At 39.3% G+C, this 22374-nt stretch overlaps 2 protein-coding genes across 2 annotated transcripts; both read right to left on the reverse strand.

The window, feature by feature from the left end:
• Positions 1 to 378: 378 nt before the first annotated feature.
• On the reverse strand, positions 379 to 16381 carry LOC129373419 (probable ATP-dependent RNA helicase DDX46). Its single transcript, XM_055051326.1, is given in 27 exon segments — positions 379 to 740; positions 842 to 873; positions 876 to 914; positions 1880 to 2024; positions 2252 to 2470; positions 2982 to 3209; positions 3280 to 3429; positions 3508 to 3645; positions 4335 to 4528; positions 4619 to 4781; positions 5512 to 5676; positions 6671 to 6753; positions 7485 to 7563; positions 8547 to 8668; positions 8743 to 8918; positions 9953 to 10073; positions 10724 to 10889; positions 11627 to 11739; positions 11804 to 11986; positions 11989 to 12011; positions 12013 to 12043; positions 12909 to 12983; positions 12986 to 13076; positions 13156 to 13261; positions 13961 to 14083; positions 15889 to 16056; positions 16258 to 16381. Coding segments are annotated over 27 exon segments (3198 nt in total). The 5' UTR covers positions 16275 to 16381; the 3' UTR covers positions 379 to 692.
• Positions 16382 to 16834: 453 nt separating this feature from the next.
• LOC129373422 (guided entry of tail-anchored proteins factor CAMLG-like) lies at positions 16835 to 22091 on the reverse strand. Its single transcript, XM_055051331.1, is given in 5 exon segments — positions 16835 to 19248; positions 19679 to 19744; positions 20014 to 20459; positions 21762 to 21851; positions 21854 to 22091. Coding segments are annotated over 5 exon segments (843 nt in total). The 5' UTR covers positions 21903 to 22091; the 3' UTR covers positions 16835 to 19056.
• Positions 22092 to 22374: the final 283 nt, after the last annotated feature.

The following is a 22374-nucleotide window of genomic DNA, read 5'->3' on the forward strand; positions in this document are numbered from 1 at the left end:
GTGATTTAAATAAAAATTGATATGCATACATTAATTAATGTATATTAAATTTCTTGTTTTATGAATAATTGTATTTTTAAGTCTGAATTCACTCCATGTTCAAAGCATCCTGAATTATTTAAATACATATTTTGTGCCATAATTTTTTCTCAACTAAATGTGAGTGGGCGGAGTAAGATGAGTGGTTTAGCTTCATTGGTTAGTTAGCTGCATGGTAGCCAATCAGAGAGGGTAAAATCTAATTATGACTCCAACACTAAACAGATATAGGATTAAAAGGAAGCTGTTCAGTAAAGCGAACCGGCAGAAAGAGTCGGCTCAGTCGCCACAGACACATCTGGATCCCACCTCATCAATAATATAAAGACCATGAGCTGCTAAATAATTAACCATATCTGAGTACATCGCGTTTATTTCCTCAGCAAACAGAAAACTAGAAATATTTTATCTTTGCATCAACATTATATTTGTTAACAAATCTGATTTGTTTTCTATTAAAAATAACCAGATCATTGGAGAAACGTATTGTTTTAATGTTAAATGTGGAACATGAGCTTAAGAAAAACAGCTGGACAGTCAGGGAAATACAAACTAAATCAATGAAACATTAAAACACAGATTAAAATATTCATCATCCACTTTGATGAAAGTGCAGCGATAAACGTGAGATCGGATTATCCTCGCCGCTTCCTCTACAACACCTTGTACCGCCCTTTGCTTGTTGGCTGGTAGGAATTTTGCTAAAGGAAAAAAGAAACAATTACACATTTTAAAGAGTTTAAACAGCAAATGTCTCTTATGTACTTTCAACCAAAAACAGTTAATCTGTAACGACACATACTAATCTGATGAGCTCTTCCTTTATTAGCCGCTAATCTCCGTTTTGGCTTTCTGCACAGCCAGTTCACTCGCACCTAAAACAGAACAGAAACACGTTACTACAAGGAAAAACCTCAAAACCAAAGCTTTTCTGAGAATCAAGGACGTAGAAAGTCCTTAAAGCCACACGAGCTTATCACTTTAAAAAGTGCAGCCATTTGTTTTCCAAAGTGCAAAGCGTTTAGTTATCAAACATTGTGCAAGGTTTTCCCCAACATTTCAGACACGGAGAGACGACTTTAATTAAAGTGAACTTTAAGTGACAGAGTCACCAAAGGACAAACTCAGGATGCACCGATTCACTGCTTCACTTCCGATATCTGAGGTTTAGTATCGGCCGATTCCGATCCGATACAGAAAAACCGCTGATTGACTTCAGCCGTTTCTTTTTCCTTAAAAACGGATATAAATGAACTGAATCACAAATTTATTTGAGAACTTAAATAGTTTCACCATCTGGTCAAACATGGAAAAACAACTTTAATTTGTTCAGTCAGTGAAGTTAGAATAACAGCCACTGGGGAATGGATAATAAAGAAACTGACTAAAGTAATCTGTAAACAAAATAAGCTGCAACAATCTTTCTTCCAAATGAAAGTGCCGTCATAAATACAATGTAGAATAAATAACGTGCAGAATCAGACAGTAGACCTGCCCTTTGGATCATCCACAAATCGATACCTGAGAAAGATTTTTTATAATATTGGGACCGATACAGATATTGATATCAAAACAATCAGTTTTTTGTATTTTTTCTCTTTTATAAATCAGAAACTGAACAGGTGTGTAAACAAGAGAAATAAAAAGCAGATCAGCAACTTTACGTAATAATTTTGGTAAGCGTGTGCCTCTGTGTGTGTGTGTGCGTGTGTGTGTGCGTGCGTGTGTGTGTGTGCGTGCGTGAGTGTGTGTGTGTGTACCATCCAGAGATAAAACAACACATCACCAGATGATTTATTCCGTGTCGAGTTTCTAAGTAGGAAGCAGTAAATGTTCTCACTCTCAATAGCCAGATAGATTTTTCGTTCTCCCTCCTTCGGCTCTTTGCCTGGAGGGAAATACGTTCCTCTGATGGTGATGGCCGCCTCAGAGTATTCACCGATCCTCTGCAGAGCCTCTTTAGACGTGACCTTCCAGCGGGCCGTCTGCACAACAAAACATTACCACAGGCCTAACAACACTTTCTGTAAAACCACACAATGAGACGGTCAGAAGAACAAAGCCAATGTTTTTGTTGGTTCTTTATACAAATAATTCATACTCTAATCTGTTCTAAGTGTTTTTCATATTCGATTCAGAGAGAAGGAATAACCCCAAGACAAGTAAAATAATCATCTTAATTTTTAGAAGGAGGTGAAGTGAGGTTACAGACCTGAGGGAAGTCGTTGATCTCCAGCTCCTCTTCGTATCTCTTGACGGTTTCTGCCTGTTCAGCCGCCTGCCGCTCCTCCTCCAGCTTCTCCACCGGCGTGTAGTTCAGCTTGGCGTTGATCTTTTCCGCCAGCTGCTCCGCGATCGTCTTGGCCGACACCGACGGGGTCATGATGGGGTCACCGCGCAGGATGGCGTTGGTGGCCTGCTGCATCACGTCCTGCAGGTACAGAAAACAGAACCAGTTAGGAAGTAACTAGTTACATTTACTCAGCTACATTTAGTGGAGTAACTTTTGAAAATAAATTACTTTCCGCAGTACTTCTACTAAATTGCACTTTTTACTTAAATACTTAACACAAAATACAAAGAAAATTACAAAAAATCTCTAAAAATGTTTCTGGCTTTTGTCAAATAGAAATAATTTTTGTAATTCTAACTGTCCTAAAACAAAAAATGTTCATTCTAACTTAACTTCATACAGCGAGAAACAAAATGTGACTTTTTACAAAGTGTGCGAAAATATCTGCTTTCTGCTGAAACTATCGATTTCCAAATTTAGGCTTTTCATCAAGGATCAGGCTGAACTTTATTACTAAACTGTGCAGTTTGAATCTTGACCACTTTCAAACCTTGAAACATCAAAATGAGACCGAAGCAAAAAAAAAAACCTCAAAATGTTTCTTCCTGCCTGGATCTCAGACCGAATCGCCTCCGTCGGCCCGACTCACCTGAGCCTCGGCGCCCAGGTTCTTCTGCGCGTTGATCTTCAACGCCAGCCTTTTGGCCATCTCCAGCTTCTGGTTGTTTCCAGCGGACCCGGCCATGAGGCCCGCCGGGCCCCCGGGGGCCGCCGCTGCAGCCGTGACGGTGCCGGCGGGACCGGCGGCCGCACCAGGAGCAGACAGATCCTTCACCCGCTTCTTAGAGTTGAACATGCTTTCTATTTGCTCCTCGATCTGAGGGAAGGAGAGGTGGAAACGTTACAGGTCCTTGGAAGGGTTTCCTGACTTTCAGATGGTTCCTCACATCCAAGGCGCCGTCCTCATCGTCTGAGTCCTGCAGCCCCAGTGCAGCTTTCTGCAGCTTCTTCCTCTCGTTGGCCAGAGCGTGCTCCGTCTCATCGAACTTAAAGCCTTTCCCTGAGAAGCCACTGCTGCTCTTAATCACCTTACCCTCCTGCATGATCAGGAATATTTAGAGCTCAGAGTCCATATAAACACAATTTATTATTTTTTAAATGTAGAGTTATCTCACCGCCTTCTGCTGGTCCTTGAAGGAAGCCCACAGCTGCTCCAGTTCTGGAGGAACGGCGGAGCCGGACAGCTCCAAGGCCTTCAGGATGTCGCCGGCGTAGCGAGCCTGGTCCTCCGTGATGAAGGTGTAAGCGTAACCCTACCAGAAATAGATAGTCGTTAATTCTAGAAATGCAAACAGAAGAAGCAATTAAGAGAAGGAAAAATCCATTAAAAGAAGATGACTCTTCCTCTGATCACACCTACAAAGCTCCCCTACAGTTTATCCAACCACACACTGATGCTAAGTCAGTTAGCATTTAGCTGGACGTCCAGATACTAAATAATGAGTTAATCTGCTGCTTGCTGAACTCAATCGGCTCATAATTTACTAATAAGAGGCCATTTTTCTTAGTTTTATATACTGACTGACCGTCTTTCCATAACAAAGTTAATATTTTTCAGAACATGCAGACGCAGCTCCGCCATGCAGACGCAGCTCTGCCATGCAGACGCAGCTCCGCCATGCAGACGCAGCTCCGCCATGCAGACGCAGCTCTGCCATGCAACATATTTTTAGTCAAGAAAAATTAAAAGTAGCCATCCAAGAAATTACTCAGCATAAAATACTTTATCATAAAATTACTCGGGTATAGTGTAGTAAAAATACTCCTAAAATACATTTTTCAAACAGTTACTGAAGTAAATGTTATTGAGTGAAGGTAACTAGCCATTAATTTAATCTGGTAAACCATTCGTCGACATGGACAGACTCCTCAGAGTTTGTCTTTTCTCCCATCAGCAGCTTTACTGGCGCACAGAGCAGTCTGAGGAGTAAAGGTGTGGGACCTTGTTGCCCGCCCTGCCGGTGCGCCCCGCCCTGTGGACGTAGTCCTCATAGTGGTTGGGGCAGCTGTAGTTGACCACCAGGATGAGCTGCTTGACGTCCAAGCCTCTGGCCGCCACTGAGGTGGCCACCATCAGGCGACACACTCCCGTCTTAAAGTCGTTGATGATGCTGTCTCGGTCGTACTGGTCGATGCCTCAGAGGAAAACAACCACACGGAAACTCAAAGATCACCGGCAAAGGATTCGACCGAAACACGATGCACACGATATCTCCCGCCGTTTACCTCCATGTAAAGACAGGCAGGGGTAGGAGGCCTTCATCAGGTCCTTCAGCAGGCCGTCTGCATGCTCCTGTTTGTCCACAAAGATGATGACGGATCCTTTCTCCTGGTAGTGACCCAAGATCTCCAGCAGCTTCAGGAACTTCTTCTCCTCATCAATCACCAGCTGACAGCACACAGAGCAAAGACACAGAGCGAGAAAATGAAAAATATATCCAACTATTAGCTGGAGTGGCTCCACTGCAAAAACATTCAATCTCAACAAGTCCAAGTTTGGTCCAAGTTTCTACATCCCAGTTCGCCAGGAATAAGACAGAACCAACGTAAAGGTAACAGTCAGAAACAGGAACTTGTTTAAGTAAATTATTTCTGATGAAAAAGTTCCAGTTTTTCACTTATAACATCAGAAAAATGTGTTTTTCTAAAACACAGTCAGTGCAACTAGAACTTTTTAAATAAATATTAAGGAATTATTGACTTAAAATAAACTCCTAAACTTACTTATAAACAGTTTGTAGTAACAAGTATTCTGTTACATTTAGTTCAGGAACAATTTGGAAAAATGTTACTTTGACTTCATTATGAAGTATTTCTGCTCTTGAGGAAAATTTCTGGATTTTCTTCCCTCTGAATGAAAACTAAACATGTTTTAACCAGAAACTCACCAAAAACAGACAGTTTTTATTTCTGAGTAATTTCTAGGACGACTTCTTTTTACTTTTACTTGAGTAGAAACATGTTAAAGTAGCTCTACTCTTACTTACAGCTCAGTTACTTTTGTCTTATTTGAAGTGTAGTAAAGTATTTGCACTAGAAACCAGGCAGAAGACTTTGTAAGGTTTTATGTTTTTGCAGTGTCGACAGAAGGAAGAATAATTCAGAACAGGATTGCTTACCACGTGCTGCTCCACATCTGAGCAGACCACACTGCGACCTCCGACCTGCACCTCGATGGGCTTGGCCAGGATCCTGCGGGCCAGCGCCTCCATGGCTCTGGGGAAGGTGGCGGAGAACATGACCGTCTGCCGGTCGGGACGCACGTTGTCTACGATACGCATCACCTGCACGACCACAAAGTGAAAGAGAAATTAGTTTCAATATTTTCTCTCATTACCTTCTGAAAATCTAAACAACGGTGCAGCACAATTATCCATGGTGGCAAACCTAAAACCTTTTAGCATTTTATCATTGCAAACATTTTATTTAAGCTTTAGGCAACAGAACAAAGGAGGACATGTTTAAAAGACGATAAAGAAAGGAAACATTTCCCCATTTAATTGGAAGTTCAACTCTGACAGATTCTTTTACTGATTTTTTCTTTTTTCTTTTTGCTTCGTCCAACTTTTAAATCAAATCAGATCTGAATGCACCAAAATATGCATTTTATTGATTTAGAGAACTAATAATAACTAAATACAGCAACACAAGACAGACTCAAAGAACAGACAAGAAAAGTTTTATAAAAATTTGACTTTTGTTTCCGTTTAGAACTTTCAACATGTTTGGACATCTTTGGCCTAGTCAAAGTCCACAACAAAATCCAAGAGAGAACTTGTGGCAAACATTGACACGTTCCATAAAATGTAGTTGACGTTGGAGATATTTAACAGCAGAGAAATGAGGATCTTTAAACTATGTAATCCTTTCAGTGGGATGAAGGTTGAGAGGACGACTCAGGACTTCAGGATTCAGACTGATGGTGTGATCTCATTTTCTCATTTTTCTCTCCCTAGAAGTAAAAAAGTATTTACAAAAATACAGTGGAAAAATTGCTCCCAATAAAAATGATTTGAAAACAAAACAAAAAAATCCTCAATGAAAGGACAGAAATAGCAAACCTGAAGGTAACGCTAAAACTTTGTTTTAGATACGTTAACGCTGACATGACGTCCTGGCCGTTGCGTTGCTAGCAGTAGCTTCTGCTAATGCTAGCGCCGTGTGCTAACTGTTGTTTCACTGAGGACAAATCATTGAACTTTTGTCTTGGGGAAGATGTGATCTAAAAGCGCTCAGAGACGTTGCTGCTGTTGTTAGCGTTGGGATAAAAACACCAACCTGTGGCTCAAAGCCCATGTCAAACATCCTGTCTGCTTCGTCCAGCACCACGTACGTGACCCTCCGCAGGTTGGTGACCCGGCCTAGACGCCAAGGAAGAGGAGCAAAACGAAGAACAATCAGCCATCAGGAGAATTCAGCTCCTGAAAAAGCAGCCTGCCTTTTTCTAGAAACATCCAGCTAACCTAGCAAACAGTCGCTTTCAGGATGAGGCTACTTAAAGTTACTTAATGTATTCAAATGTCAAAATATATTTTTCCTCCTATGGCTGCATTTCAGATTTCTGTCTCTGCTTGTCTCTGGTCTTGCGTACCATCTCAGGGACATGAGGGACCTGAAAATGTCAGAAAACTGCCTCAAGATACAAAACAAGAGATGGAGCCCATCACCTACAAGGGAAACAAATTACAGATTACCTCGCATGTGTGGAAACCAGACACAAACCCTGGTGTTACGATTCAAAATACTAACAACATGTGGCATTTAGCATGCTAACATTTATTCCCAGAGAGTTTAACATGCTGTTGGACCATCAAAACAGAAATAAGTTTATTTTGGGTAATAATTACATGAACGGTCTAATCCAAGTCCCTGACAGGAGGCATCATGAACGACCCAACCTGGATCCCACCTACCTGTGCTCTCCCTGATCTTCAGGAAACTCATCACTGTCTTGTAGAAATGACTGATCCCAAAAGCGGTCAGATAATGTCAACAGTTTAGTAAAAAAGGCACTGGTGAGGATAAAAACTGAGACCAAAACCAAAACGATGCTAAATCACATCAACAGGAGGATGAATTGGGCTGAACTCACCGCTGTTGGCGCCCAGCATGTCAATCATCCTCCCTGGAGTGCAAACGATGATCTCTGCTCCGCGCTTCAGCTCCGCAATCTGGAACCAGCAGAAAGTCTCAGGAAAACGTTCACAGAATCACCTTCTGACAAACATAATCAGCACCAAACTCCAGCTGAAATCAATACATGTCCGAGCCAACAGCATCAGAGGAGGCCGCTTCAATTTGACTTTCAATAGTGGCAAATTCAGTCTGTGTAGAGCGTTTAAAAACATTCAACATAAAACTTCAGACAAAGTACAATTTAAAATGCATTTAGGTTTTATAAAGGTGACCAATAACGCTACTGAGGAGATTTAAATGCTTTTAAAGGCTCCAAACTTTCATTAAACAAGATTATTTTACTTATACAAATAGGTGGTATAGTTACCAAAAATATTACTCAGCTAAGAGTAGAAAAACTTCAACATATTCAACTCAAGTAAAAGTAAAAAGCAGCTAAATTAATCAAATAAGAGTAAAAATGTATTTGGTTAAAAAGTTGATTCAAGTACTGAGTAACTGATCAAATTATCATTTAATGTTTAAGAATTGAATTATCAGGTGGACCAAAATAAAAAGCTCAGTGGAAAATTTGGTATTTTAAGAAGCACAATAATAATTATGTAAGTGACAAAAAGTAACAAAGTCAGGCAACAAAATGTTTCCAAATCTTTTTCTTTCACTAAAATCTGATGAAACTTGAACAGAAACTGCAGGTTTGTGTCTGATCAGTTTCTGGTTAAAACATGTTTGATTTTCATTCGGTGGGAAGAAAATCCAGAAATTTAAACTCAAGAGTTAAAATACTTCATGATAAAATTACTTAAGTACAGCATGGCAAAACATTCCTAAAAGTACATTTTTCTAAAATGTTCCTCAAGTAAATGTAACTAGTTACTTCCCAACTCTGCATTTATTTAATCCGTATTATTTAAAGTTCTGAATTAGATTTCAGCCTAAATCAGTAAACCGTTTCTTCCTCCATGTCCCTTCTGTTTGCTGGTGACCTGATGCTCTCTGGGCCTCCTGGTTTCTGTACCTGTTCGCTGATTCCCGTCCCTCCGTAAACACACACCACTCGCAGCCCCAGCGGTTTGGAGAACTTCTTACACTCCTTGGTGATCTGCAGAGCCAGCTCTCTGGTGGGAGTCATGATTACAGCTGCCACGGAAACAAGGGGCGGCCATCAGGCTGCGCCAAGAAAACATTTATTTATGTCTGACATGGGGCCTTACAGATGGGCCCCTCTCCCTCCTCCAGGGGGCGCTGGTCCATGATGTGGCGGAACATGGGCAGCAGGAAGGCGATGGTCTTCCCGCTGCCGGTCTTGGCGATGCCGATCAGGTCTCTGCCGGACATGATGGCGGGGATGGCCTGGGCCTGGATCGGCGTCGGCTTCTCGTACGCCTGCCTGGTTTCACCGAGAAAACAAAACATGAATCAGCATTAATGTCGCTGAACGCAGGAGCCTGAGAAAATTAGCTTTGCATCGTCAGCTGTTGTGATAAGAAATAAATCCATTAGGATGTTAAGATCATCCTGGAATAAAATATGTGTCTTTTGTATTCCTTGTTCAAGTGAGAGATTTTATACTTTTATCATGTTCGAAATAAATTAATTAATCGCATAATAAATTAAAACGAGCTCAATAATTTTCATTTGCATAATTTATTGTTTTCTTTTCCTACCAAAACCTGGAGGACAAAGTTTCCAGTCTGGTGTTTTGGTCTCAACTTGGACGATTCTGTTTACAGAGACTTCATATTTTTATTGCTTCTGTTTATTTATTTTCAATATTTAAAATGTTTTCCGGTGTCAATTGGTCATTAATAATTACAGTAATATTTTGGCCATTACATTAATGGAAAACGGCATCAAAACAGTGTTATTGTTTATCGCAATAATTTCTGGGACAATTTATCAGAATAATCTGTTATTGTGGCAGTTAAGGAGTTCAGATTATTCCATCAGGGCTGCAAATAATGATTACTTTAGGAATTGATGAACCTATCTGCATGTTTTGTGTAGTTTTGTCTTAATTTCTGCTCTGTTTGTTGTGTTTTTGTGAGTCTGTCTGCTGCAGTTAATGATTAATAGTGATCAGTAATTTCAGCCCTAAATTCAAAACACGACTTAAAAAGCGTAATTATCTGAAAACCAAGACATCCCCCTTAAATTTAATGCCCCTAAATGAGCATTTGCCTTCAGAAGTCACCAAATAAAATCCTCTTATTTAAAATTCATATGTATGAGCCGTTTTCTGGTATTTTGTGTACATCAACATGAAAAGGTTCTGTATGGTTTAATGACTTCAGACAGCGTTTACAGGATGGGCTTGTAGTTTTGTAGAGAATTATAAAAATATAACTTTATTTTAACTTCCCTCATTTTAATTTCTGTATTTTTTGGTAAAAAGTATTAAAATGAATAAATCTTAGCTCTCACTTCTTCAGGGAGTTGAGGATCTTCATGGACACGCCGCACTGCACCCAGGTCCTGATGGGTTTGGGACAGCCTTTGCCTTTGACGATGATGCCTTCCAGCTCCAGCCTGTACGTGTTCACTTCTGGAAACGGCAGGAAGCAGACGGTCAGAGTTCATTTCAGGAGGACAACTGGTCGCCTATCTGGTAGGAATGTCACTCTGAACATCTGAAGGTGACCAAATCTGATTCCTGCAACCGGTTAGGATCGCTCTATGCTCCATTCAAAACATGTTCATAACAATTTTTACATTCCATCTTTATTAGATAATCAGATTTCAGTCTGAGCTGTTTAAGGGTCTCTGTCACTTTAAATCCAAAGCTGCTGGCCACGCCCCCAACTCAACATTCACAACAAAATGGTTGCAACAGATGCACAATCATACAACTGCACATGTTTGAAAAGCATTAGAGGGGCCTCCTGCACAGCTAAACTCTTGTCTTTACCAGCAGCCATTGTACAGCACATACAACAGGAAAACCAAAGCTCTGCTTTGGTCGCTAGGCAACAGGCAGTGCCAGCTGATTTGTTTCTGAAACGGCTCGTTTTCCACACACCCAAAAAAACTTACTGAACAATAGCTGGATGGTTTTTTTAAACTTATTCTGTATTTGGTTAGTGTGCAAAATGTGAATTTTGAGTAGAAGTTCCCTTTAACCAACACAGTTTTTCCAGTGGAATCACCAGCAGTGACTGGGAATGTGTGATTGTGCAGTCAGACGTAAGGACCGACCCTCTGTGCTCATCTTGGCCAGCTCAGGAACCTCCACGTAGAAGTTCTTGCGGTACGGCTCGTACTGGATCTTTGTGTGGTCGACCGGCTCCAGAACTTTCCTCTGCTTGGTCTGAAAACCCGTCAGAGCCGTCTGCAGGTCCACCTCCTCTTCCTCCGACGAGTACTGACAGAGGAAGATGGCATGTCAGGCACCAGCAGCTCAGAGTTAAATCCAACTGGTTTTCATAGTTTAAAGAGATTTTTTTTTGCTTTACTTTCTAAAAAAGGAATTACAAATGACAGAATATTTTCAAGAAGCGGATTTTATTTCAAGCATCTCTTCTGTGAGCTGCTTGACGGAGGATTAAGCTATGAAAATGCTTGTTTCATTATGAAAATATAATTATAATATTAGCAGAAAAAACATCTTATGAGAAAAATAGTTGTTTTAAATAAAGTTCAAATCTAATATGATCACCTCAGGTTGATTATTTCTCAGCCGTTGCTCATCAAAGTTTCTGATATTGATAATAATTTTATCAATATCAATCATTTTTAAACACTTATTCTTGCAATATTTCGGCTTTATTGCCATATTACTACAACTCTATTCCTGAATTATGACTTTATCTCCTCATCAGAAACATATTATGCCGTGTTTCACAGTTCAAATAAACAGAAGCTTTGGGTCCATTATTGTTGCTCTGAGACCATTTAATTAATATAATGGTAATAATGGCAAAATAATAATAGAAGAACAAAAACTCTCATATTTAACTCTGAAACTGGAAACATTTTAAGTATCCAAAATAACAGCAAATAAAATTAATTATGAATGTATTGGTGATGAAAATCCAGATTTTTCCAAACGTTAAATCTCCAAACGATAAGAATCAGACTAATGGATGAAGTGAGCCGCACCTCCATGGCGTCCTGGTCGTTCTCCATCAGCTCTCCCTTCTTCTTGTGGGTCATCGGTTGTTTCTTGGTCTTCACCACCGTCACCACTTTGGTTACCGTCGTTGCTCCTTTCTGTTGATTAAAACAAATCAATATCTCATGGAAAAAAAACCTTTAAATTCCTTTAAAGTGAAGCGCTATCGTTTCCCTTCATGGGTCCGATGTTGAACTTCTTCACTTCCTGTTTGACCTCCTCCATGTAGGCGTCCAGAGGATCCACCTCGTCCTCCTCCACCTGCTGCTCCATCGGCGCCTCCTTCTCAGCCTCGCCCTCCTCCTTCTTCACTTCCTCTGCATCCTTCTCTTTCCCTCCCCCTTTCCCTCCCCGTCTTCCTCATCTTCATCCTTCCATCAGAGCAGGACCCTCCTCATCGTCATCTGATATAAAAAACACAGATTTTATGCTTTGAGTATTTTTAGCATGGAACGAAGTTAAACTTCTGGATTTTCTTCCACTGCATGACAAACTGATAATCTGATATAAAAAAATAAAAAAAATTCCATATTCTGCTGATTTAATTTAACCACTTAATGTTTTTATTCATAAATATAAATACATTAACTGACGCAGAAATGAAACAAATTGATGCAAATACTTTAAATAATAAAACATTGAAGTTTAACAACATAACCTTCCTTTAGTGAAAGTTTGATCTTATAGTGAAGGAAAAATCTGCACTTAAAACAAAGATTCATGAGGAAAACATTTTGATTGATTAATGATTGGATATGAAAAGGAGATCAATATGAGATATTTCCTTCTGATCCGGCAAAGCTCAAATTTGTTTTTTTTATCTTAAATGCAAATCTATATATTTATTGTTCAGTTTTGAATCAATTATTGCTCTGAATACGTTGGTTTTTCTGCAAATGGCCGTTTTTTAAAATGTTTTATTTTTTTGAGTGTATTCTCTAGTTAATGATTAATCGATGACCAAATTAGTTGACAATTATTTCAAAAATGGATTCAGTCCTGAAAAACGATGCATATTTTTGCTGTGGAAGAAAAAATGAGACGTTGGTTTCAATTTTGATTTCCAAATTCAAATCTGAAAAGTGTGGCATGGCAGTGGACATTTTAAAACAAAAGTTACCTTGTAGGTGAAAAATATTTGTCAGATATAAAGTTTCATCTTCCAAGTAAATTGGTTTTATTTTTAGTAACAACTAAAAACATAAGGGATGTCGAATATTCCCATAAATATTCCCACGTTGGGTACATTTCCTGGTTTTTTATCCTTACCGTCGTCGTCCTCCAGGCTCCATTTCTTGCCCTGTTTCATTTCCTCCAGCTCTTTTTTTATCTCTCCAATGTTTCAATGGCCTTCTTCCTCTGCTCCTCCCTCCATTTCTCCACACGCTCCTTCCTCTTCCTCATTTCTTCCTCCAGTTTGTTTTGGTCAAAATCTTGCTGCAAAGACAAGAAATGATCAGATTTTCCAGCCATCATGAGGGGAACATCTGAGGTCAATAAAATCTGGGAAACACACTTTTGAACTTACGTCCTCCACCTTCTCATCTTCTTTCTCCTCTTTCACCTTCTTCTTCTCGGAAACTGGCTCGACACTCTCCTTTTCCTTTTCTTTGCTCTTGGCTCTAAGAAAACAAAACAACATTGCAGTTTGACAAATTTCACAAGTTTCTTTAAAATTCATCACATTTATGGCACATCTGCAGTTTTGATGGCTTTCTTTCTCTCCTTTATTGAACCATTTCAAGTCTCTTTGTAAGTTAATATTTAAAATAATATATGATATTAAGTAATCTACTAAATTGAAGTGTGAAAAATTCACATCAACAGATTGGTTTTATGCAAGTTCCTTAATCTCTAATGTTGTAAAGTTTTCCACCCAAAATGAGGATTAGAATCAAACTACAGTCAGATTTGAGCATCTCTGATTTATCTCATGATGCATCAAAATATTTTACTGACAGGTAAAATAAATATAATATTGTTGTTTTGGAACATGATGATAATGGCACATTAATGCAAGTTCACCATCTCAAACCTTTATTGTAAAACGTTTTATACTGAACAGGAAATTATTTTAAATATGCAAAATTAAACATAATAATGAAAAACAATGAATGAAACAGAAACCATAAATAACATGGATTATAATGTCTGTCTAGGCAAAATGAATCTTCATCAGAATGAACATTATTGAGCTTTTAATTGATTGATTTCTTATCAGTAATTGCTAGGACTGGAAACCAGTTGGGATGAAATGTTTCCAGCAGCCTGGAGGAATGAAACGCTGCGAGCTTTTCTGTCCCAGAAAATTAAAAACTCACTTTTCATCTGACTTCTTGCTCTTTGCCGGGCTGCCAGTTCGGGACCTGCGAGTTCGACTCCGGCTGCGCGATCTCTTCCTCTCCCGGCTTCTGGACCTCCTGCGGTCTCTGCTCCGGGACCGCCTGGTCACCGGACACAGTCACAGGGTCAGAGAAATCAGATAAGAAATAAAATATACCACATGAAGGCAGCTGCTCTCATACTGCTGTAAATTTAAACAGATTTTCTTTCCATCAAAGGTGGAATTCAACAAGTCGTTGATTTTCTGCTCCTCAGTTTGCAGAGGTCAGGAGGAATAGCTCCGTCTAATAATACTGCAAACTATCAGCATTTTAAAAATATTCACTTTTTATCACGGTCATTAAAAGTGAAATGATTTCACTTTCATTGCACTGAAAACATTTTTAACTGTTATTTATGACTTCCTATTTTACTCATAATTAAAAAAATTTTGTCTGAAGTTTTGATTGCATTTATAATCCAATATGACACTTTTTAACTTCAAAAGAAAGGGGCGTGTTTTACAAATACATTTTTATTTTTGTACAGTCTAGTTTCACAACTTTTAAAATTAAGCATTAATTTACAGTTTATCTGCATAATTACTCAAATAGATGTGTAGCCGGGGCATTATGTCCATTATGCACTCTTCCGGTTGCCCATATAAGGAAGACGCTGTTTTAGCGCAGCTGATTCATTACGGAGGCAAGCAATCGGTATTTACATTTAAAAGCGGGTAGATCGCTGAGAGGGTGAGAGTCCAGGCTGATTTCTCTGCAGGTATGGTTAACATGAAGTGTGCGCTGGGTTGAGAATTATTTCTGATGGCTCCATTTTATTGCAGGAAACCTCCTCTTGGAGAGGATATACAGAGTTCTGCTAGCTTTTAGCGAAGGTAAAGGCAGTTCATTATTATGTGGTTATTTAAAATATCTGTTTAATTTTATTCTCTGTTGTGTGCAGGTTGGCCTGTTACTGTTTCGGTTTTAGTTTGTTTCGGTTTTAGTTTGTTTTGGTTATTTATGGATTAAACTTTTTATTCTTTTGGGAGTTTTTATTGTTCAGCCCTCCAGGCTCGCTTGTAGATAACCTGTGCTGTCCCTGGTTCCAAGCTGTTTTATCTAGATTGAGGAGACTAGTGGAAGGGGAGTTTCTTGTTTTGTGTTATTCACCGGGAGTTTTTCTTTTGTTGTGCGAGTGTGTTTTTGTTTGGGAACACCTAGGTGTATTCAGTTACATTTGTTTTTTTAATTATTATTTCTCCCCCAAGCAGTCTGATTTTATTTAATGAGAGTAACTGGTCATCAGCGGTAAGGTTTCCAGGGCCAGCATAGATTTAGGATTTTAAAGTGGTTGATATTGTACAATAAAAATGAATTGACTATTTATGCCTAGCATTATTGTGATTAAATAAACTGTGGTTAATTTGCATCAGTGCCTCTGATCATTTTCTTTACAAACTTATGTGTGATCTGGTAAAAAGACAACACCAGAGGATTTAAGGTTCTTCACACATAACTAAGGTGGTAACCGAGGTCACAGATGTAAACTTTTTGTGCATTTTACTTACATTTATGACTTACATTTTACTGTGTAATTTGTTTGGTCTACATGTCTACTCTTTATTTCCTAAACTTTGATTATTAAAGAAACTCTATTAGATTAGACTTGATTCAAATATAGCAAACGTTTTAAAAAATCACACTGACTTTTAAAGTTAAACTGCAGTAAATTCTTTGAAAAATGAATAAAGTACTCAGAAGTATATTCAGTTAACCAAACTGTAACGAATTACTGAATATATAGAAATAAAACCAACATAAACTCGAATAAAACAAAATTCTGCATACAGAACCTGAAAGTCACATAAACTTTACGTTTTGTGACAAACATGAATCTTAAAGTGGATTTTGTGGCCGGAACGTACCGGGCTCTTTTCCTGTCTCTGGACCGGGACCTCCGGCGGTCTCTGCTCCGGGACCGGTCCCGCCTGCTGCGGTCTCGGTCCTCTTTCTTTGAGCGCTTGTTGTCCGGGGAGCGACTCTTGGACCGGGTGCCCGACCGGCCGCGGGACGCTGAGCGCTTCCTGTAGTGTCTGTTGGCGCAGGAGCAACATGACAAACGGCTTCACTTCCAAAGACAATCATAACTTGCCTAATATTAAGCAGCAAGAGTTTGATAGCTAGAGAACGTGCAACAACATCCGCTTTAGCTAGCATGCTAATGTTAGCATATTACATAAAACCGCCAATTCAACGATTAAAACATTAATTAGGCAAGAAACGTGTAGACTCGCCTGGACTCACGTCCCATTCCGACTCAGTTTCACTAGATGAAGGTCAAATTGATTTAAAGGAACTAATGCGTCTCGAATGCAGACGATGGTTTGTTTGTGTCGCAGAAACGTATGAAACCTGCGACAAGCATGTGGTAAAAATAGAGCGAGCGCCCCCTCGTGTTCGGAGGCCGTAAAAAACATCGGCAGATTTATTCCTGATTTACTGTGGGAAAAGGTCTGGACATTTAATCAGAAATTTAGATAAATAGCCAAATAAGAGATGTCTCCTTTACACTGTTACACAGATTTTATCCAACTAGTCAATACAGTATCAAATGTATTAAAACTATAGACAACTGAGTTATGCAAAAAGCATCAAGAAACAATCAGTCATTTCTTCTGGATTTGTCATATAACAAGAAGATTTTGGAAAGAATGCAACAACTTGAAAATTTGTCGCATTTTCTGTCTAGTATGAGCATATTATTTATGGTTTTAATGATATGAATACTAAAACAGGCACAAGACTGGCAATTAATCTAATTATTTTATTTGGCAAATTACAAATGTACATTTTCATCATCTTCACCCAAGCCTTTGTTCCTTTTCATTTTAATTATAATGATTTACAAATAATGAAAACCCAAAACTTTTCTGGATTTACACGAGGATTCAACATTTTAAGCGTAAATGTAACACAAGGCAAGTTTATTTTTACTGCATATCACAGCAATAAGGCAGTTCAAAGTGTTTTATGAGGAGAATATAGAATAAGAAGCAGGAAGCATTACACTGCAGTGGTTTAATAAAGAAAAGTGATGGAAAGTGGTTAGTTATTATGAATATAAGGCAGTTATAAACAAATGACACCATGAGTTTCCAGTATTGAACTTTATTCAAATATTCTAATTTTCTGATCAGATATTTGGTTTTTCATGACCTGCAAGCCATCGTCAAGATGAAGAATAAATTTATAAAGTGTTGCTAGAACCCCATTAATCTCAGTTCATTCCCTAAATTAGACAAGTAACAGAAAATTAGAGAATAAGTCAGACAAGGGGTCATTTATTTGGTATGAGTTGTTCAGTTTGAAACATCGCTTTTACACAATCTCAGCAAAACAACAACCATTAAAAACTGTCTAAGTAAATTGATCAAAAAATAGGAAAGAGCAGATAAGCTGTAGAATAAATCACACCAATGCATTTACATGAAAAAAAACAGCACTAATAAATTAATTTAGGATTAAATAGGAGCAAGGACAGCAGAGAAAATACTGTACAAAAAGCTTGAAGGAAGTTCACAAAACCCACCAGTTCACCAAACATGGAACTTTATGCTCACAAACACACAATGCAACACTCACTTTATGTTCATATGTTTCACAGCAAAATGCTTAGTCAGAAACAGAAAACCTTGTTCATCATGCTGACGCATATTTTACATTCACCAATGAACCGACTGCTTTTAATGGCTTTAAACTGAAGGATGGAGCGAAAATGACCCAAACAGAAAACGTCCCTCTGGTTTTAATGCTGAAGTAAACAATAACAGATCATAGAGTCAGATCTAATTTCCTTCATTTCTTCCACATTCTTTACTAACGTTATGCTAAGCATGAAGACAGCGCAAAGTATTTCTGCTCATTTATTCCTCGACTAACAGATTAAAATAATGACACATTTCTCCAAGTAAAATGGCCGCCCCACCAGTTTCTAATGAAATGGTTTATGCAACAAATTATAAATCATAAAATGGTCATATTTCCCCTTTAATGTAACAGTAGAATATTCTCTGAAGACCATGTCACGCCTTCTGTCTGTTATTTATGATTTTAATCCTTTAATGAGCTCCCATTAAACTCAGTCACTGCAAAAACACAAAATCTCACCAAGTATTTTTCTCTAGTTTCCGGTGCACATATCTTACTACGTTTAAAATTAGACAAAACTAACTTACAAGTGATGAAAAGTTAGTTTTGTCTAACTCATAAATTGGGTTTGTTTTGTCACATTTCAGCAGATATAAAAGTTTGTTTTAAGTTAATAATTCCTAAATATCAATGAAATGTTCTGGTTCCACTGACAGATTATTTCTCTTATAAAAAGACATTTTTTAATGTTATAAGTGAAATAATCTGCCAGTGGAAATAACACCGTTTTAAAATCAATATTTAGGATTAACCTAAAATAAGCCGCAGTTTATTGCTAGCTTTGTCTTATTTCAAGGATCCAGATATTTGCTCTAGAAACCAGAGAAATCTACTTGATAAGATTTAGTGTTTTTGCAGTGCAGCATCTGTTTGTTTCTAATAACTAACAATGACGATCATTTATAGTTCAAATTGCTTTATTGCCCTCAAGGGGAAATTCTTATGTTTTAAGTTAAATAATCTGCCAGTGGACCTGGAATGTTTTCATCAAAATCAAGTGAACATTTACTCAAAACAAGCTACTGAAAACTTACTAGTAAGTTAGTTTTGTATTAATTCAAGTTTATTAAAATATTTGTACTGGAAACTAGATGAAAATACTAGGTAAGATTGTGTTTTTTTCAGTGTTCTGTGCCTGAAATATTGGTTTTAATAAACATGGATCTGGTATGTAAACAAAATCAAAACGTGAAACCTGTTCCAAAGTTTCTGTTAGCAGTGAAATCAACATGCAGGTTTGAACATTGGACTGATTAGAGCTGAAGAGCTCTGATCCAGGGTGCAGCCTCAACATAAGGCAGCAGAATGTAAACACCAGGGGGCGCAAACGAGTAAGCCTCATCGGCATGAGGAGGGGAAGAAGAAGGAGGTGTGGTTTTGTTCTGTCAGGGCGTCTCTGAGCCGAAGAGCGTCAGGATCTCGTGGGAGATGATGAAGGTGAAGAAGTAGACGCAGAGGTCAGAGAAGACGTCGCCCATCCTGCGGTACGTGTCCATGGAGCGGCTGATGACTTCGGCCGGGATGCCGGACAGCAGCAGGGCGGCCGTCAGAACTGTGGTTTTGGTTTTCTTCTCCACCTGAAGGAGCAGAAAAATATCCTGCAGTTGATCAACAAACTGAAAAATATGTTTAAAGAGTCATTCAGAGAAAACTAACGTTAAGAGAATTGAAAGCTAAAACTGACTCAAAAGTTTTTAATCTGTCTGTGTGACTCAAATATGTTGGTGTAATTTTGATTTGTTGTGTATTTTCAGATTAATTTCAAATAAATTGGATTTGTTTTGAATAAACAAAATTACATTAAACAAAACGTTTTGATCACAGATTTTTTATTTTCTTCATTTCCTCAGAAAATCTTAAGTTTAACTTAAATTTGTCATAAGAAATGTGGAAATTCTTTCATTTATGATATTCCAGTTTAGTGGTGATAAACTACCTGACCTACCATGAGGTTCAATTATGTATTATTTACATTTAGTTAAAAGAAAACATTAAAAAGTGACTTACCTTTGGGAAGTATTTTGACAATCCCATGTAGGCGAGTTCAAGGGTCAGAAATGGAGCAAATATTGACTGGAGGAGAAAAAAACAGGAGAAAATGAGTTTTTCTGTGCATCAATGCAGCATTAGAAAATGCAAAAAGTTAAATTATGACAATGTTATGACTTTATTCTCATATTACTACGACTTTATTCCTGTGATATTATGGCTTTCTTCTTGTGTTTTCATTTTTTATCTCTTCACTAGTGTGGCCCTCAACATGCATCGTATTAAAAACCCTGAGAGTTGATAAAATCATAAGCTGGATCCTGGAGCTCCATGTTTGCAGCAGGCTGACCCACCAGGTACTTGCAGACAAAAACTCTGACGAAAACAGCGAGGAGGACGCTGCCGACGAGCCTGAAGACCCGAAACGGATCGAACTCCTCCACGTCAGAACCGCCGTCCTGCTCCGGCTTCTCATTGGCCAGCTGGCTCCGAAGCTTCATGGCGTCATCAAAGCGAGACAAGTACTGGTGCAGGCCTCGGCGTGGCGAGCCGCCGGCCTCGTCTGACGGCCGCTCCGCCTTCGCTCTGTGGCGCAGGCCGCCCACGTCGCCCTCCAGAGACGCTCTGCGAGGCTGGCCGAAGTCCGGCAGCGGGGAGCCCCGCCTCTCGGGCGTGGCGGTGTGGGAGCGGGCGCCTGGCGCCTCCGACAGGAAGGGAGACGGCCTGGGCGAAGGCGAGGACCACGGCTCTGACCTGTCCAGGTCCAGGTGGAAGCGCTCGGCGGGTCGCAGGCCGGCTGCTGCAGACAGCAACACGAATGGAGACAATTTAACTTTTTTCACCTGTAATGGCATGTGAGGGATTTACCCCTCCCTAAAAGGTGATGTGTTTGTGCTGCTATATTCCAATTTATTTATTAACTGTATTTTGTTTGGAGGAAGCAACTTGCTTTGTTTGGTGTTTTTGTTTTAATCATTTTTCTTCTCTTTGAGGTCACCTGGTCAGGTGTTGCCATGGAAGCGCGCCCATGAGCAGTGCTGGTGTTTCAATCAACCTCAGAATCTGTTGTTTGAGAGGGAAGGGAGATGTGCTTGGATTTAATTTGGGGCCCAGATTGTTTTTGTTTTAGTTTGAAGATTGTTAGTTGAAATGTAAATTTCTTTCTAGAAATATAGTGAAGTACAAATGTTGTTTTCACTTGTAAGTGTTGACTCCACCCCTTAATTAGTCAAGGAAGAGCCAATGCTTTAAAAGGCAGGTGTGTTAGATCAGAAGGGTCTCTCCCTCTTGTGTGTGAACCTGTCATGCTGTAACTGGATGGAAATGTTTTTGAACAAAAAGATAAAACGAATAAGAGATCTATAACTTCTGGACTTTGTTTGATTTTTTGATTGCAACCCTACATGGCAAAAAACTCAACATTTTACAAGATGAAAAATATGATTCAATTCTTTGTAAATGTGATGAACTCATTATTCAAATAATCATCCACTAATAGTTAACTGGAGTATAGAGACTCTAAAAAACAGAACATGTTCTGTCCAGAACTCCTCAACTAGGTTGGTTTTTGTTTTCTCTGGTTCAAACTCTGTTTGAAAAAATCTTTTTATCTCCTTTTACTATCCGATTATGAATAAAAATAATCTCCAGATCATCTCTGCACTGTACTGACTTCAGTCTTTCCCTGTTAGAAGGATGTTTTAGCTGCAGATGCATCCTTTGCTATAAATCTCAGACTAAAGGTCAGATGCTGTTGACCTCTAGCCATTAAAATGCTTACTGATGATTTCAAGGTGTTGCACTAACTTGGAGCGACCTGCTGATGTATATTTCTACCCTTTACTGTAAAGCGTGGGGGGGGGGGGGAAATGCTTCTTTTGTTTTGATGGGGCACCAAAACCATCTGTAGCCCAGGGCCCTAATCCTCCTCCGTCCGGCCCTGGTTCACGTTTCAGTTCATTTCACTTGCAGAATCTGTTTAGTGATTAAAAACGTTTTCCTTCTTCCTACTAATCCAGGTGTGGACAGGTCAGATACAGGTTTAATTTCTGATGCATTTTATCGTCCAAAGCGTTTTAAAAACGATCATTAATCAGCCTACCGCTGTGATCCGGCTCGTTTTTCGTGTATCCGACGATTCTGTTCATTCTGTCCTCCGAGTTGAGCAGCAGTTTCCTCCTGCGTTTCTCCGCCGGAGCTGAGCCGCAGACATGGAGCCCGCCTTCTCCTCCGCGGCCTCCATGCCCAGCACCAGCCGCCTCCTCCCGGTCACAGCGCAGGAGCCGAGCCGCGCTGCGGGCGCAACAAAGGCTTCTAACGGCTTAATCCCTCACGGAAAGCGCCACAGAATGGAGGGCCGAGCGCACGGGGATGACGTCATCAAAAGGAGACAACGGGACTGACGCAGGAAGTTGTTGTTTTTCCCTGAACGCTGCCTCACAGGAACATCTGCCTGAAGGATGCCTGAAGGCTTTCAGCGGATAAAAACCCAGAAAAAACAGAAAAAATTAATATGAGTCCGTTTAGTTTTGCTGACTGGAAGATTTTGAAAACATTTTTATTTTCCCAGATTTTATGTCATAATTTTACTGTTTCTTGTTCTTGTTTAATTGTGACCAAAAACTGATTCAAGTGTCATCATTTCTTTGCTTTACTGCATGTTTTTCAAAAACTATGGAGACAAATAGCCATAAAAATGCTCATTTGATAGTCAA

Source organism: Poeciliopsis prolifica, unplaced genomic scaffold (genome assembly GCF_027474105.1).
Source record: "Poeciliopsis prolifica strain line A6 unplaced genomic scaffold, Auburn_PproV2 SCAFFOLD033, whole genome shotgun sequence".
Lineage (NCBI taxonomy): Eukaryota > Metazoa > Chordata > Actinopteri > Cyprinodontiformes > Poeciliidae > Poeciliopsis > Poeciliopsis prolifica.